Raw genomic sequence first — 14,540 nt, forward strand, 5'->3', positions numbered from 1 at the left:
GTTTCAATGGATATGTTCATTTGATAAATTTATAAGGAGATGTATTTAAGTTATTTGAGTTCTTCTCAACTAAAAGTTGGGATCATTCTTTATCACATGGGCATTAACACTGTCATATTACATGAAGACGTGAGAAGGTACTCCAACTGTGAGAAGTAAGAGAGCCTGTACCTCCAGTGCTGGGCTTTCTCCTAAACGGCGGGTTCAAAAACTGTGGCCCATTGTTGTTAAAGTTTCATTGGAACAAAGCTACATCCGTTTGTTTCACATTATCTCTGATTGTTTCTGTGCTTCAGTGGCACAGTTGAGTAGTGACAGAGAACATATCTGGGCCTGTACAGGAAAAGTTTACCAACTCCTGCCTGAAGCACAAATGTATCATCATGATAGTCTCCTTTATGTGACATACCAGTGTCTCAAATTGCACAAGTTCATAATGGTTCTTTTTTCATTTTACCCCAAAACTTACACCTCCACAACTCTCTCTTCCAAACATGGTTGCCAGATAAATGCTCCTATTTTATCATTTATTTAATTTTTTTAATGTTTATTTATTTTTGAGAGAGAGAGAGAGAGAGCACAAGTAGGGAAGGGGCAGAGAGAAAGAGGAGACACAGAATCCGAAGCAGGCTCCAGACGCCCCCAAAATTATTATATCATTTAAACTATGTTGCACTTCTGTTAAAACATCTCAGTGGCTCTCCATTGCCTAGCAGAGTCCAAAGTCCCTAGCTTGAGACACCTCTCACTCTATTTTCTGCTACTCTAACCAAATTGCTCTACTCTTTTCCCTCCAGTGGGTCAGGTTCACTTCCATCTCCAAAGCCTTGCCTGGCTTGTTCTCCCCGCCCCCCACCCAAACCTTTCTCATCAACCTCAACCCAGTGATCTCTCTACTTTCTGAATTTCAGTAGCAACTCATATAGTCCTCACTTTCACCACCTATTTAATAATACTATTACTTAATTTGCATGTGCTCATTTTAAGTCGTTTTTCAATCTTTGATGACTAGAAACTGTTGTTAGGCTTCTGGGTTTCTCTGGTACACACAATAAATGTTTATTTACTGATACTTTTGAAACTGAAACACTTGAAGTGAGCTCTAAGTACAGTTTGCATTTAGATAAGGGGGAGATCACTTTGGACTACAACAGTCAGCAAAGGGGTCACAGAGATGTTGGGTCTTGATTTGAGTCTCCCCCCACCACACCCCACCGCCAACCGAATGTGTAGAACGAAGAAAACATGAATGGCCTGGGATCTTCTGGAACCCATACTGTGTGATGGGGAGAGAGTGGGGAGGATGTCATTGTGGTTGTTAAAAGTTTCTGCTGACAAACTGTCCTTGTAAATTACCTGTGGGCCAGAACTGGGCCTTCCACTTCTGTTTCTATATTATAGCCACATTGCTTTAGTGCCATACTGGTTGATTGGGGAGGTAAGTGTGGTTGGGTGACAGGTCCCTCTTTGAATGACAGGCCGGGTAATCTGAGACAAACCTGCAGACCTTGGCAATGTCTTGCAGGTCTCTGAGCAGAGACATGATGCACAAAAGTCTGGTTTGCAAAATTGAGTCTACTGGTAGAAAAGACATGGGACCTTGAGAGGATACAGATAGCGAGCGAGGTTATGAGGGCCTGACCTGAGCTGGACAGGCAAAGGGGAGACTGATGTGTGACATTCAGTAAGCCTGTGAAGCACTACGAGAATAGGAGGTAAACATGGACTCTGGAGAGTGCCGACAGAAAAAAACACAACAGCTCTGGCTGCATTAGTATCATTGACATCGATGAGCTCCTGAAGACACAAGTAGACACCTGCGATTCCAGTGAATGAGCAACCCATAGCTGCTTAGCTCATTCATCTTCTGTGCTACAAAATCCAGAATTCAAATTTGTGTTTTAGAATTACATAGTGTTACCTTTGGCTCTCTGAGAGACATAGATTGTTACAATCTATGTAACAAAATAATCATGGTGTGAGAAAAGAGAAAGGAGGACCAGCAAGTTTTTCCGCGTATTCGTTTTCATCTCTATATTACCATCTTGGCAGTATGGCCAGAGCATTGCTAGAGCCTTTGCTAACTGACCTCTGTGGGGACTTACGGGGCCATGGAGAACATTGATGTGGCAGGTTTATTGCTGCCATCAAAGGTGAATTCCTATCACTTTTGGCCCACATCAGCTCTTGCCATCCTAGCTTGTTTTAAAGATGTGTTGTCAATTTGAAAGCATCACGTTGGGTGCAAGTTCCTAATTTTATTTTTTGCTGGAACTATTCAGATGTAATTGTTTTCTACAGAAGAGGGCATTCCATCCTTGATGGATCCAGCACTAGTTTGCAAAGTCTTCACTGGTTGCATCCTGAGTATGTGCCGAATAAATATTGTTTCAGGATTAAATAAAGGGATGAGAGGGGTTTTGAAGGTACATCAATAGCATTTGGTGACTGAATATGAAAATTTTCATAGAGGAAAAGGAGATGGGTGTCACTATTGGGTCTAAGATTTCTGAATTGTCTGCTTCAAAAGACATCTTGGATTTGAACCCCTAAGGTTTGCAGTAGTAAAGGTTAAAGATTAAAAGATTTGGGGGCACCTGGGTGGCTCAGTCGGTGGAGCGTCCGACGTCGGCTCAAGTCATGATCTCGCGGTCTTGTGAGTTCGAGCCCCACGTCGGGCTCTGTGCTGACAGCTCAGAGCCTGGAGTCTGCTTCTGATTCTGTGTCTCCTCCTCTCTCTGCCCCTCCCCCACCTGTGCTCTGTCTCTCTTTCTGTCAAAATAAATAAACATTAAAAAAATTTTTTTTTAAAGATTAAAAGATTTAAAAAAATCAGAGCACCTCTAATATTTGGCTTATATCCCGTCTCTGCTCTCTGCCTGTGCACCTTCAAATGTCTCAGGGATTCTCAAGCTGCCTTCCTGTCTTTGATGTATTTCAGGAACCTTTTATTATTAGCATTGGAACTCTTCTGTGTCTGTTGGTCCACTCCACTTCTTGTTTATCCCAGTGGCATTGGCCTTCGAGGCTCCCTGTCCCTCCAGCCTGGCTTTGGGAGGCCCTGTCAACCCACACCCCTGGCTGGGGTCAGCATGAGGACTGCCCTCTGGCTGTGGGCTTGAAGAGCAGGGCCTCAAATCTATCCTTTCCCCCCAAGCTTGCTGCAACTCTTACCTTCCAGCTTGTGTGATTGTTGAAATTCCTTTATCACCAAAGAATGTTGTTCAGGAAGGCTGACTCACTAGCTAATTAATATATTATCCCAAATCATAAGAGTAGCTTTTTTTTTTTTTTGAGGATGTGCTTTGAGTCTCAACATCTTTCACCGTCCCCCTTTACGCGTTTCAAGAAATTGAGTCTCAGACGTAAGGAGCCGTGTTAAACACCTCACATTTGAAATGTGGCAAAGCCGCACTCCAAGCCCGGCCTACCTGGCTCCATTATTATAGTCTTTCCACTTCTCCCTGATGCTGTGAGCCAGCAGGTGTCAGATTGTCTGGGTGATAATCCGTTAGCACCCACTGTCTTGTGGTGTAGTGGAAAGAAAGACCTGAGGGCTCGAGGCACAGGGTGGACTCTATTCTGTTCTGTATAAACTGTGTGGAGTGTGCAAGCTTCAGTCACTTCACCTACAAAATGAGGATTAGTGCCTTAAAGGGAAAGCTGAATAGGAAATACACATAAAATTGTTTTTAAACTGTTAAGAAGTGATGTAAAATATTTGCTAATAACATTGAAAAGAATTTCAAAGCTAATAAGTAGCTGAGCTGGGGTTCAAACTTGGTCTTCAGACTAAACATTGGGTTCTTGCTATTACATCAGTCTGGGCCAACAAGAGCATTGCTGTGAGGCCGTTTTCTTGGCAGACTAGAGGTGAAATTTTGGTCTGCTTGACAATAAAAATTGATTGGGAAGAAATAAGAGCTCTTTGTCTTGTTCACACTTTCCTCATTATGTGAAAGAATGAATTTTTATCATTTACTCAGTAGCTTTGGCATGTCTGTTTAATTTTGTATTTTACATTCTTAGCCATTGCATGTACTTGAGGATTTATTTTTCGATGTCTTGACGGTATCTGACAGGTGACCCCTTTCTCTTCTGCCCTGGAATCCCCCAGGTGGGCAACAGAGATACTTCACCTCAGACTTCCTTCTTTCCCAGATCCAGGAGGGCTGCCAGGAAGGGAATGTGTGAATTGAATCTTTGAAGACAGCTGTCCAGAACCTTCCTTGATGTGTTTCTCGTTTTGTTTTTTTTTTTGTTTTGTTTTGTTTTTTTTTAAGACAGAGAGAGTGACAGGCATGAACAGTGGAGGGGCAGAGAGAGAGGGAGACACAGAATTTGAAGCAGGCTCCAGGCTCTGAGCTGTCAGCACAGAGCACGACTCGGGGCTCAAACTCGTGAATTGCGAGATCGTGACCTGAGCCAAAGTCAGACGCTTAACCAACTGAGCCACCTGGGCTCCTCTGTTTCTTGTTCTTGATCACATCTTGTCATGTGATCACAGGGATGCAGGCTATTATTTGTTAGTTCCCTCTGTGTGTGAGAGATAATGAATGTTTTTGGCAGAAGCCTTCAAGAAGTGTCTATCAGCAAAGACTCAGGTGTAGGTAAAAATTTGACTATGCTATGAACTGTGCTATTCACGGAGTTGCTTTGTGGAACACTGTTGATTTTAATTGATCGGGAAACCCATATGAGGATTTAAAATATATGCCCTTATCTGAAAGCAGTAGAGCTCAGGCATTGCCAGCAATGCCACTCACTAGCTATGTGTCCCTGAGCAAGTTGCTTAGCCTGTCTCATCAAAGAATGGGGATAAGAATAGCACCTACCTCACTGGGCTATATCACTCAGATCAAATGACTGATATATGTGAAGCCCATACAACAGTTTCTGATGTCCCTTAGCTGCCCACTGGACAGTGCTATAATTATCACCTCCACTAGTTTGCTCCTTTCAAATCTCCTTTGGAATCGATGTTATTTCTCACCTTCTGGATTATTCTTCAAACCCAAATATGTTCATCCTTTGAACTCTAGAATTAGAGAAAAATATTTTTTTTAACTATCCCTGTATTTGTTATCCTTAGGATATACCTTTTGAAATAAGAGTCAAGTTCAATACTAATATGTCCCTCTCTCAAAGAAGTAGGGTTTGAGAGAATCGGTCCCAGTGGGAATTTTTCAGAACTTCATTCTCTTATGAATCTCCCTGCCCTGTTGACACCATTGACCTCCAGCTCCCTTCGCTTCCATGATGATTCGTCCCCCTGCTTCCCCTCGTGCCTCTTCATCCTTTCCATCTTGAGCAGTCTTGAAATGTCAGTGTCATTTAACATGCTTTCAGCTGCCAACAACAGAAAATCTAACTCAAACTGGCTTAGAAATTAAGGAAATGTATTATCCCACATAACAAAACATGCAGGGGTTGTACAGACCTCAGGGCTGGTTGCTCAGTGGTCCATTGATGTCATCAAGGACTCAGGTCCTTTCCACCTCTCTGCTTCACAGTCTAGACATCCTAAGATTGGTTCTGGTTCCCCCTTGGTGGTTCCAGGTGGCAGCCAGTGGCAATTAGAGTGATATACCTCCTTCTTTACCTCCTAGAAGAGAGAGAAGCCTCTCCCATTAGTCCTTCCCTTCAGTCTAATTAGGTAACTTTGTTAATATGGACTCTTGAGTTGCTGGGGGTGGGGGGCAGGTCAGGTGCAGATGGGTTTTGCTGAGCATGGGACCAGCTTCTCTAATGCCCTATGCCTGGTGTGCCAGGCAAGATACCTGAACCAAGTCAGGAAATTGTCAGGGAAGGGGGGGATGGAGGAAAGAGCTTGAGTGGGACCCAACAGTGGCCCCTATGGTCCCAAGTGTGGCCGGTGCTCAGTCACGCTTCTCCTTGGTAGTCTGACTTACTCTCACTCATATCATAGTATTTTCATCCAGAACATTTCCCTATGCTTCAGACTCACATTTTTGACTATCTGCTAGCCATCTCTATCAGCCACTGATCCAGACAACTTAAAAGGGATATATATATATATATATTCACATGTACACAAGTGAACAGATACTCTGCTTACTTTCTCCCCCCATCCTCAGATTTGCAACTTTGCCTGTTAACACTCTTTTAAATGATTTATTTTGAAGTAATTCTAGTTGTACAGAAAAATGGCCAGAATAGTTCAGATAACTCTTATATCTTCTTTACCTAGTTTCCCCTAACATTTACCACATTAGGCTCTCTCCCACCACTTCCCCTCCATACACACACGTACTCATAATTATTGATATTACCAATGATACTACTTATTTTTCTCAATCTTTTAAGATCAAGCTGCAGATGTGATAACTCATCACCCCTAAAATCTCCAGTGTATATTTCTTAAAAACAAGAAGCTTTCCTACATAACCAGTTATAATACTCCAAATCAGGATATTGATAATGGTACAGTGCTACCTAACCCATAGGCCCCATTTACATGTTTCCAGTTCTTCAGGTATCTCACTTTCCCTTTTCCTCCAGGCGTCTTTCCAGGAATACAGTATCTCTTCAGACTGTCATTTTGGAACATTTCCTCAGATTGCAGGTGACACATTGTGGGGTTTACTCAATACCTGTCAATGTTTCTGCTCTTTGTAGTTTTAAATAAGAGTTCAGGCATTTAATTTGGTAGGATGCCCTCAGCTTGGATCTGTCTGGTGATTCCTTCTGACCAGACTCAGGTCATTCCTGCTGAGCAGGGCTTCAAATCAACACTGTGCTCTTGATCAGCTGGTTGGGCCTATACATGTCTACAATGTTTCTTCTGATTAAGTTTACAGTATTTTCTTTTAAGACATGTTAGCGTTTTGTGGGCATATTCTGAGATTATGGCAGCACCCTGCTCCTCATCAAACCATGTATGGACTGTACATCATCCAATATTATCAATATCTCGATACGTGCAAACCCTTTCATACTGGCTCTTGTGTGCTTGACGTGTCCACATCAGTCTCTGTACTTTTTTACTCATTGACACAGTGACGTGTTCCAGGCTCAGCTTGCGTTTTCCCTGGGCCAGCCCTGGAACTGGCCATTTCTTCCCTTTAATTCGTTTATTATAATATATATATATATATATATATATATATATATATATATATATATGTGTGTATATATATATTATATATATGTATATATATGTATTATATGTACATATGTATTACATATATATGTATACATATATATGTAATACATATGTACATATAATACATATATATGTATATACATATATATTATGTATATATATATGTATATAGATACACATATATACATATAATATATATATTTATAATTATATATATAATTAATATATATACCACACACACCACTCACATACTTATGACTATTTCTGTGTGTGTATGTACTGATACTTTTCATTCCAACAGTTAAAATGGATGCCTTTCTTTTTATGCTTATTTATTTTGAGAGAGAGAGAATGAGAAGAGGGCAGAGAGAAAGGGAGAGAGAGAGAGAGAGAGAGAGAGAGAGAGAGAGAGAGAGAGAAAGAATCCCAACGCAGGGCTCAAACTCACGAACCATGAGATCATGACCTGAGCAAAAATCTAGAGTCAGACGCTTAACCCACTGAGCCACCCAGGCGTGCCAAAATGGATGCCTTTAATACCAATCCAACCCCTCGGGATCTTTACTCTTTTCAAATCTATTAATACTTTCTCTGACAATCAGAGTCTTGTTTTGCCTTATTTTCAATGTATTCATCAATTGCTCAATCTAATTTGTTTGCTCAATCTGATTAGTCCCCTGATCACCGGCCATCTCTTCCATTCATCATCTCTATGCTCCCCTCACCACCACCCCCACGGCTCTGAGTCCCGGCCCACCAAGCCCACTGGCCCTCACCTCTAGGGGGCCCCTCAAATGCCCTTCACTACTCTGCATCCTTAGTCTCTGGGCTCCTACGACCACATGATTTCGCATCCCTGGCCTGGGGGTTATTTAAACTCTTATCTTAGTGATATGGCATCCACCAGCTCCTGAGCCCCCAAACTGAGATGTCACTCTTGATTCCTTCTTATCCATCTTCTGCCATACTCCATCCCTTGCTAAATTCTACCAGTTGTACTTCTTTTTTTTTTTGTAATTTTTTTTTTAACGTTTATTTATTTTTGAGACAGAGAGAGACAGAGCATGAATGGGGGAGGGGCAGAGAGAGAGGGAGACACAGAATCGGAAGCAGGCTCCAGGCTCTGAGCCATCAGCCCAGAGCCCGACGCGGGGCTCGAACTCATGGACCACGAGATCGTGACCTGAGCTGAAGTCGGACGCTTAACCGACTGAGCCACCCAGGCGCCCCTACCAGTTGTACTTCTAATAGGGCAGGAGTTTACTCCCTTCCGTCTCTTGACACCCCTTCATCTCCTTCGCCTGGCCCCTGCACACCCTTTGAGCCTGGCTGTCTCCTTCCAGTTCAGCCTCCATGCTCCACACGTGCTTCCCATTAACGACTGCAGCACTTCCCAACTGTGCTGAGCACCGCTGGGGTGTGCGAGCTGGCTGCAGGTGGCACACTGCTGGGCATACATAATATTAAAGAATGTACGGAGGATGATCCCATGTTTCGTTTTATTTCAGTGTTCCTGCTTCAGTCAGAGAGTAAGTCTGTTCTGTGCTCGTATGTTTTAAAGCCCCTTGCTGATCTCTTTTTTTTTTTTTAAGTTTATTGATTTATTGGGGGGGGAGGGGCAGAGAGAGAGACAGAGAGACAGAGAATCCCAAGAAGGCTCCATTCTGTCAGTGCAGAGCCTGACTTGGGACTCGATCCCATGACCCTGGGATCATGACCTGAGCCAAAATCAAGAGTTGGACACTCAAGTGACTGAGCCACCCAGGCACCCTGAGATATTTTGAGACTAGGAAGGAAGAGTTAGGAATAGATGGGCGAATCTTCCAAATGATTGACTCTCCTTATGCTATGGGATATCTGCTCAAAAAATATGACTGAAATGTTTTCACATTGGCTGGAGTAAGTTGAAGTGAATTGAAAACACTATTGATCTTTTTAATTTTTTTTAATGTTTATTTTTGAGAGGTAGACAGAATGCAAATGGGGGAGGGGCAGAGAGAGAGGGAGACACAGAATCCAAAGCAGGCTCCAGGCTTCAGGCTGTCAGCACAGAGCTCAATGTGGGGCCCAAACCCATGAACCGTGAGATCATGACTTGAGTCAAAGTTGGACTCTTAACTGACTGAGCCACCTAGATGCCCCCAAAACACTATTGATTTTTAAGTGAGGAATAACTTTTAGACTTCAAAACGCAATTATGGTCCTTGAATCCAATTATTAATATACCATTGTAAATAGCTTTTTTATCCCCAGAACATTCTTTCCATTTCTTTGAAATTTTAGCATATGTTTCTATTTCTATAGCTAATGCACACAACATTATTTCCTATTTAAATTGATATTTCCTATGAAGTCTGTCTTGACTTTGTTCTAAATTTGTTTGACTGGTTCACAGCCAGCTATATAAGAACTAGGGAGTTAGTTAAAAATCTTATTTCTAGGCACTGTCCTTGGAGACTGGGATGCAGCGGGTCAGAAGTGGAGCCCAAACATAAGCATTTTAAAAGCTCAGTGAGGGGTGCCTGGGTGGCTCAGTCAGTTGAGTGTCCAACTCTTAATTTTGGCTCAGGTATGATCCCAGCGTTGTGGGATCAAGCTCCGCATCAGCGTGGAACCCGCTTGAGACTCTCTTTCTCTCTCTCTCTCTCTCTCTGCCCCTTTTCCCCACTTGCTCCCTCTCTCTAAATAAAATTTTAACAAAATTTTAAAAAAGAAATAAAAGTACTTTAAGGATTCTCGTTGGCTGCTGGATTTAGGGACCAATGGGGCATTTTTCTAATTTAAAGCACATACAGTTCTAGAGTATTTTTTTTTTTTTGTCCACTTTAGAAGTCAAGTGAAAGCAATTAAATTAAGAAAGACTGCCTATAACTGTAAGCAGAGCAAATTTCCCAACTGCTGTGAGATGCAAAGCAAATAATTTTGGATATGCTGTATAGTGTCTGATACTTTCTTTTAACTTGGGTTTTAGTCCAGGGGAAGAAATGATATTTTCCCATCCCAAAGGGCCAGTATAATTATGGTTGTATATATTTTAAGCTTCAAATAATTATGTAGCATTCCGTTATTGTACCATATTCTGAGCAAATTACCAGCCTCTGATCAATAAAACGTTTTTTAAGTGTTTATAAATGGAAACCAAGAAATGAAAATTCCAGTCAATATTAAGCCAGAACTAATTAGTTAAAATTTTTTTTTAACGTTTATTTATTTTTGAGACAGAGAGAGACAGAGCATGAATGGGGAGGGTCAGAGAGAGGGAGACACAGAATCTGAAACAGGCTCCAGGCTCTGAGCTGTCAGCACAGAGCCCGAGGCGGGGCTCTAACTCACAGACTGCGAGATCATGACCTGAGCCAAAGTCAGACGCCCAACCGACTGAGCCACCCAGGCGCCCCCAGAACTAATTATTTTAAAGCTTCTGAAAAATATCACAATTTTTAGAAAGTAGAAGTTCTATTATTGGATCTGGCTTATTTATCTTAATATGTGAAATGAATTACGTTCCAGTATTATTCTGTTCTTTTGCTTCCAACAAAAGAGATAAAATAGTTCATGTCTGATTTCACTAATAATCAAAGACACAATGGGGGAATCACTATACTTTGATTTCATAATTCTGCTCAGATTTCATTTTTCCTTTTCTTTTTTACACACACACACACACACACACACACACACACACAACTTTCTTCAAGGAATTCTAAATATGAAAATATGTTTACTCATCCTGATAAGGGAACTTGAAGAATAATCTAAAGAAATTGATCAATGTTGATTATCACTGTGGTGTGTGGTTCCCCTTTTTCTAGAAATGCTGTTTTTAAATATCTGGAATATATAGGTAATTACCTGTCTCGAAACTTTTAAGAATTGAGAGAAATCACATCAAAAGAAAAAAGAGTCATCTACATACCAGCCCTTCAATAAGTCAGAAATGTTTCTTTTTCTTTTTTTTAATTTTTTATGTTTATTTTTTATTTTTGAGAGAGGGAGGGAGGGAGAGAGAGAGAGAGAGAGAGAGAGAGAGAAAGAAAGAAAGGAAGAAAGAAAGAAAGAAACAAACAAACAAACAAACAAACAAACAAACAAACAGAGACAGAGCATGAATGGCAGAGGGGCAGAATGAGAGTGAGACACAGAATCTGAAGCTGTCAGCACAGGGCCTGACCTGGGGCTCGAACTCATGAACTGTGAGATCATGACTCAAGCCTAAGTTGAAGTCAGATGCTTAACTGACTGAGCCACCCAGGAGCCCCTCTAATTATTTTAAATGTCTGTGTTGTATTAGATTGGGTGGTTGTACCTTTGCTCTCTTGGGCTTTACAATATCCTTGAATGTTCACATTATTTGCAACATTATAAAATGGAGTTTCGTTCGTTGACAAAACGTATGCTTCAGATGAGCAAGAGTGCATGATTTGACCCTGGATCTAGCATGTAAATCATTTGATTACGTGGACCATTGAAACAGATCATTTTCTTGTTGAAACTGAAATATTTACTACCCCTCCTTGTGCCTGCGAGTAAGCATGTCCTCTGCAAACAGCGTGACGTTTCATCCCAGACTTTCTGGTTTTCTACCTGCCGCCACACCTTAGGGAATTTCAGTTTGGTTTCCCTCATCATGTGACCTGCAAGCCGGGAACTGAGTACTGGGATGGTGAATGGTGGGAGTTGTATTGGTGGGTTCAGACCTTTAGAGACCCCCGAAGAGTTCCCGCATTCTTCCCTATAATCTCTCTAATTAAACATGTATGGAAATTCAACTGACTTCTGAATTTTCCTCTGATGGCTACCTTAATCCTCTTTGTGTTTGTTTTGTTTCAATATATCCAATTATTTCCAAATTTCAGTTTCTTTTTGAAGGTAAGGGGTCACCTAGCTTGGATGGACCCTAAGCGGACATTGCCCCTTTTCTTGAGTAACCGGGCAATTGATAATAGTTCTTGAGGTTGGGTGTTCATAGACAAACATTTGCTCTGTACCCCGAAATTCTTGATCACCAAGAACAAACAAAAATAGTGTCTCCTGAACTCTTAGCAGCTTGAAGTTCTCATACTAGCCTTCACCATTATTTTACATGATCTGCCCTCCGTTAATTAATTCTATCATGGTAACACAGAGGCAACCAATAGAGAGAGGAGAAATCTGACTGACTTCAGCGGGTTTTGAGTTGAGGTCATCATCAATTCGAGGGGATTTTGAAGGAAGAACGGGTATTTTCAAGAGCAGACTATACACTGTTAACAAAAGGGTTTCCCCATGCAGTAAGGCCACCAAAACGGAAGGTAGTCTTTGTTATGCAGGATGTGATTAATATTGCCTCATTGTTTAATTTTAGAACTTCTAAAATAAAGTTGCTTGCATCAGTTCAAGGCACATCGTTTGAAACCTGAGAGTGCCTACGTTTTCCTTTTTTTTTTTTTTTTTTAATTACAGAAGTAATAATATGCATTACCAAAAGTTTGGAAAATAATGAGAGAAAGGAGTCTTCCACAGTATCTTTTCCTTTACCAAAACCTCTGCTAATATTTTGTAGTAGTTCTAGTCTTTTCTTTTCTTATGTATTTTTTCCTTTACGTGTTTTCATGTGTTCATATATCATTTGTATATCTGATTTATTTCACTTAACATTACTTTATGTGCTTTTTTCCATAAGTTTATAATCTTTATGTCAGTTGTAATTTCTGTGGAATATTCCATCCTTCTGATATCCCAAAGTGTTCCTAAGCATGTTCTTTGTTCACAGGCATTTAGAAGGCCTGATCGTCTATTCTGGACATGGCCATTATCAAGACCTGGGTCCTCAAAACATGTTAATATCACTCAGACAAGTCAGGGAGCAACCTGCTGGGATTTGTCTTTCTCAACCAATATTGTGCATTTATTACTGAATTCCTTCATGTTTGCTTTCTTTTTTGTTTTTGTTTTGTTGGGGGAGGGAACTGGTTGTGATCCCCTTCACGGGTGGTATTTTTGTCTTTCTTTGCTCAGTGGTGAAAGTGGTGCTGGGAAGACAGTGGCTGCCAAATACATCATGAGTTACATCTCCAGAGTATCTGGAGGAGGTCCCAAAGTCCAGGTGAGTTAGTGATAGGGGCTGTTTTGAAGCCCTGTATTATGTGAAATATGAAAGTCTCCACTGGCTTGTTTAAAAAACAAGAATTTTTTTTTCCCCACAGAAAAGACATAGGTTCTATAACCGAGAACCTTGAAATCAGCAAAGAAATAACATGGGATGGAGATAGCTAATATATAATGAGCTCTTGCAAATCAATAAAAAGGGTCAAAAATCCAAAAAGGAAATAACAGGTGTGAAAGACAGCTCATAAAACATGAAAATATGAAATATGCTCACCCTCAGGATAATAAGGGCAGTGCAAATTGAAACTTCACAAAAACTATTTAACTGTCAGAATGGCAAAAATCTTGTAGTGTTTTGAACACTCTTGGTAAAAATACAGGAGCACAGTCTTTCTTATACATTGTGGTAGGATCATGAGCTCGTATACTCTTAGTGGAGGGCGTTTCAGCAAAATCTATCAGCTATATGTGTATGGGCCCTTTGACTCATCAATTCTGCTTAAGAGAATGTATCCTTTAGATGTGCTGAAATACATGCAAAATGATAGCAGTTATTTGGTATGGCATTTTTTAGTAATGTCAAAGACTGGAAACCATTTGAATGTTCATTAGTCGGAGACTGGTGAAATAATTCATGGCTCATAATAGAGTAGAATTATGAGACAGCCTTAAAAATGAAGCTTCATAGACTGATAGGGAATGATCTCCAAGATAATGATATATTGCAAAAAGCAAGATTTAGAACATTGTGTGTCATGTGTTGCCATCTGAGAAGAAAAAGAGAACATATTTCCCTATTTGTTTGGATATGTGTAACATACTTCTGGAAGGATATATAAGAAGCTGATAATGAGTTCTTCAGGGAGGGAAACTGGGAGACTGGGGGAAGGGCACACTCTCCCCAATATCCTTTTGAAACTTTCATGGTTTGAACTAGGTGACTACATTTTCAATTCAAGAAATTTACAAAAATCTTAAAATAGAGAAGGGGGAGGGAAAGACAAAGGAAGAAGGAAAGATCAGAGAGGAACATTAGGAAAGCAGGGAGATCCAGAAAATGAGGACACAGGAGAAATGAAAAAAAAAAAAAACACAAAAGGAGGGGAACGGGATATGGGCAGAGAAGCAGGACACTTGAGAGTACAGTATGAAGAAGATAGATGCAGCTTCATCTGTCTTTAGTTTCACTCATCATGGGAGCAGAATCAGGATCAGCAGGAATGGGCAATGGATGATGGAGAAGGTAGGCGAGGGTCCACAGGGACTGCCCAAACCCATAGTGGTCATCACTGGCACGGACCGCTAGAAACATTTTTTTTTTTTATTA

The 14,540-nt window shown here is 40.9% G+C and overlaps 1 protein-coding gene across 1 annotated transcript in view; it reads left to right on the forward strand.

The window, feature by feature from the left end:
- The window catches only part of MYO1E (myosin IE), a 214,086-nt gene that overhangs the window by 101,872 nt on the left and 97,674 nt on the right, over positions 1-14,540 (forward strand). The window contains exon 5 of the mRNA XM_042941875.1: positions 13,124-13,211. Coding sequence (XP_042797809.1) covers positions 13,124-13,211 — 88 coding nt within the window. The remainder of the gene's footprint in view (positions 1-13,123; positions 13,212-14,540) is intronic.

The sequence above is a fragment of the Panthera leo genome, chromosome B3, assembly GCF_018350215.1.
Source record: "Panthera leo isolate Ple1 chromosome B3, P.leo_Ple1_pat1.1, whole genome shotgun sequence".
Lineage (NCBI taxonomy): Eukaryota > Metazoa > Chordata > Mammalia > Carnivora > Felidae > Panthera > Panthera leo.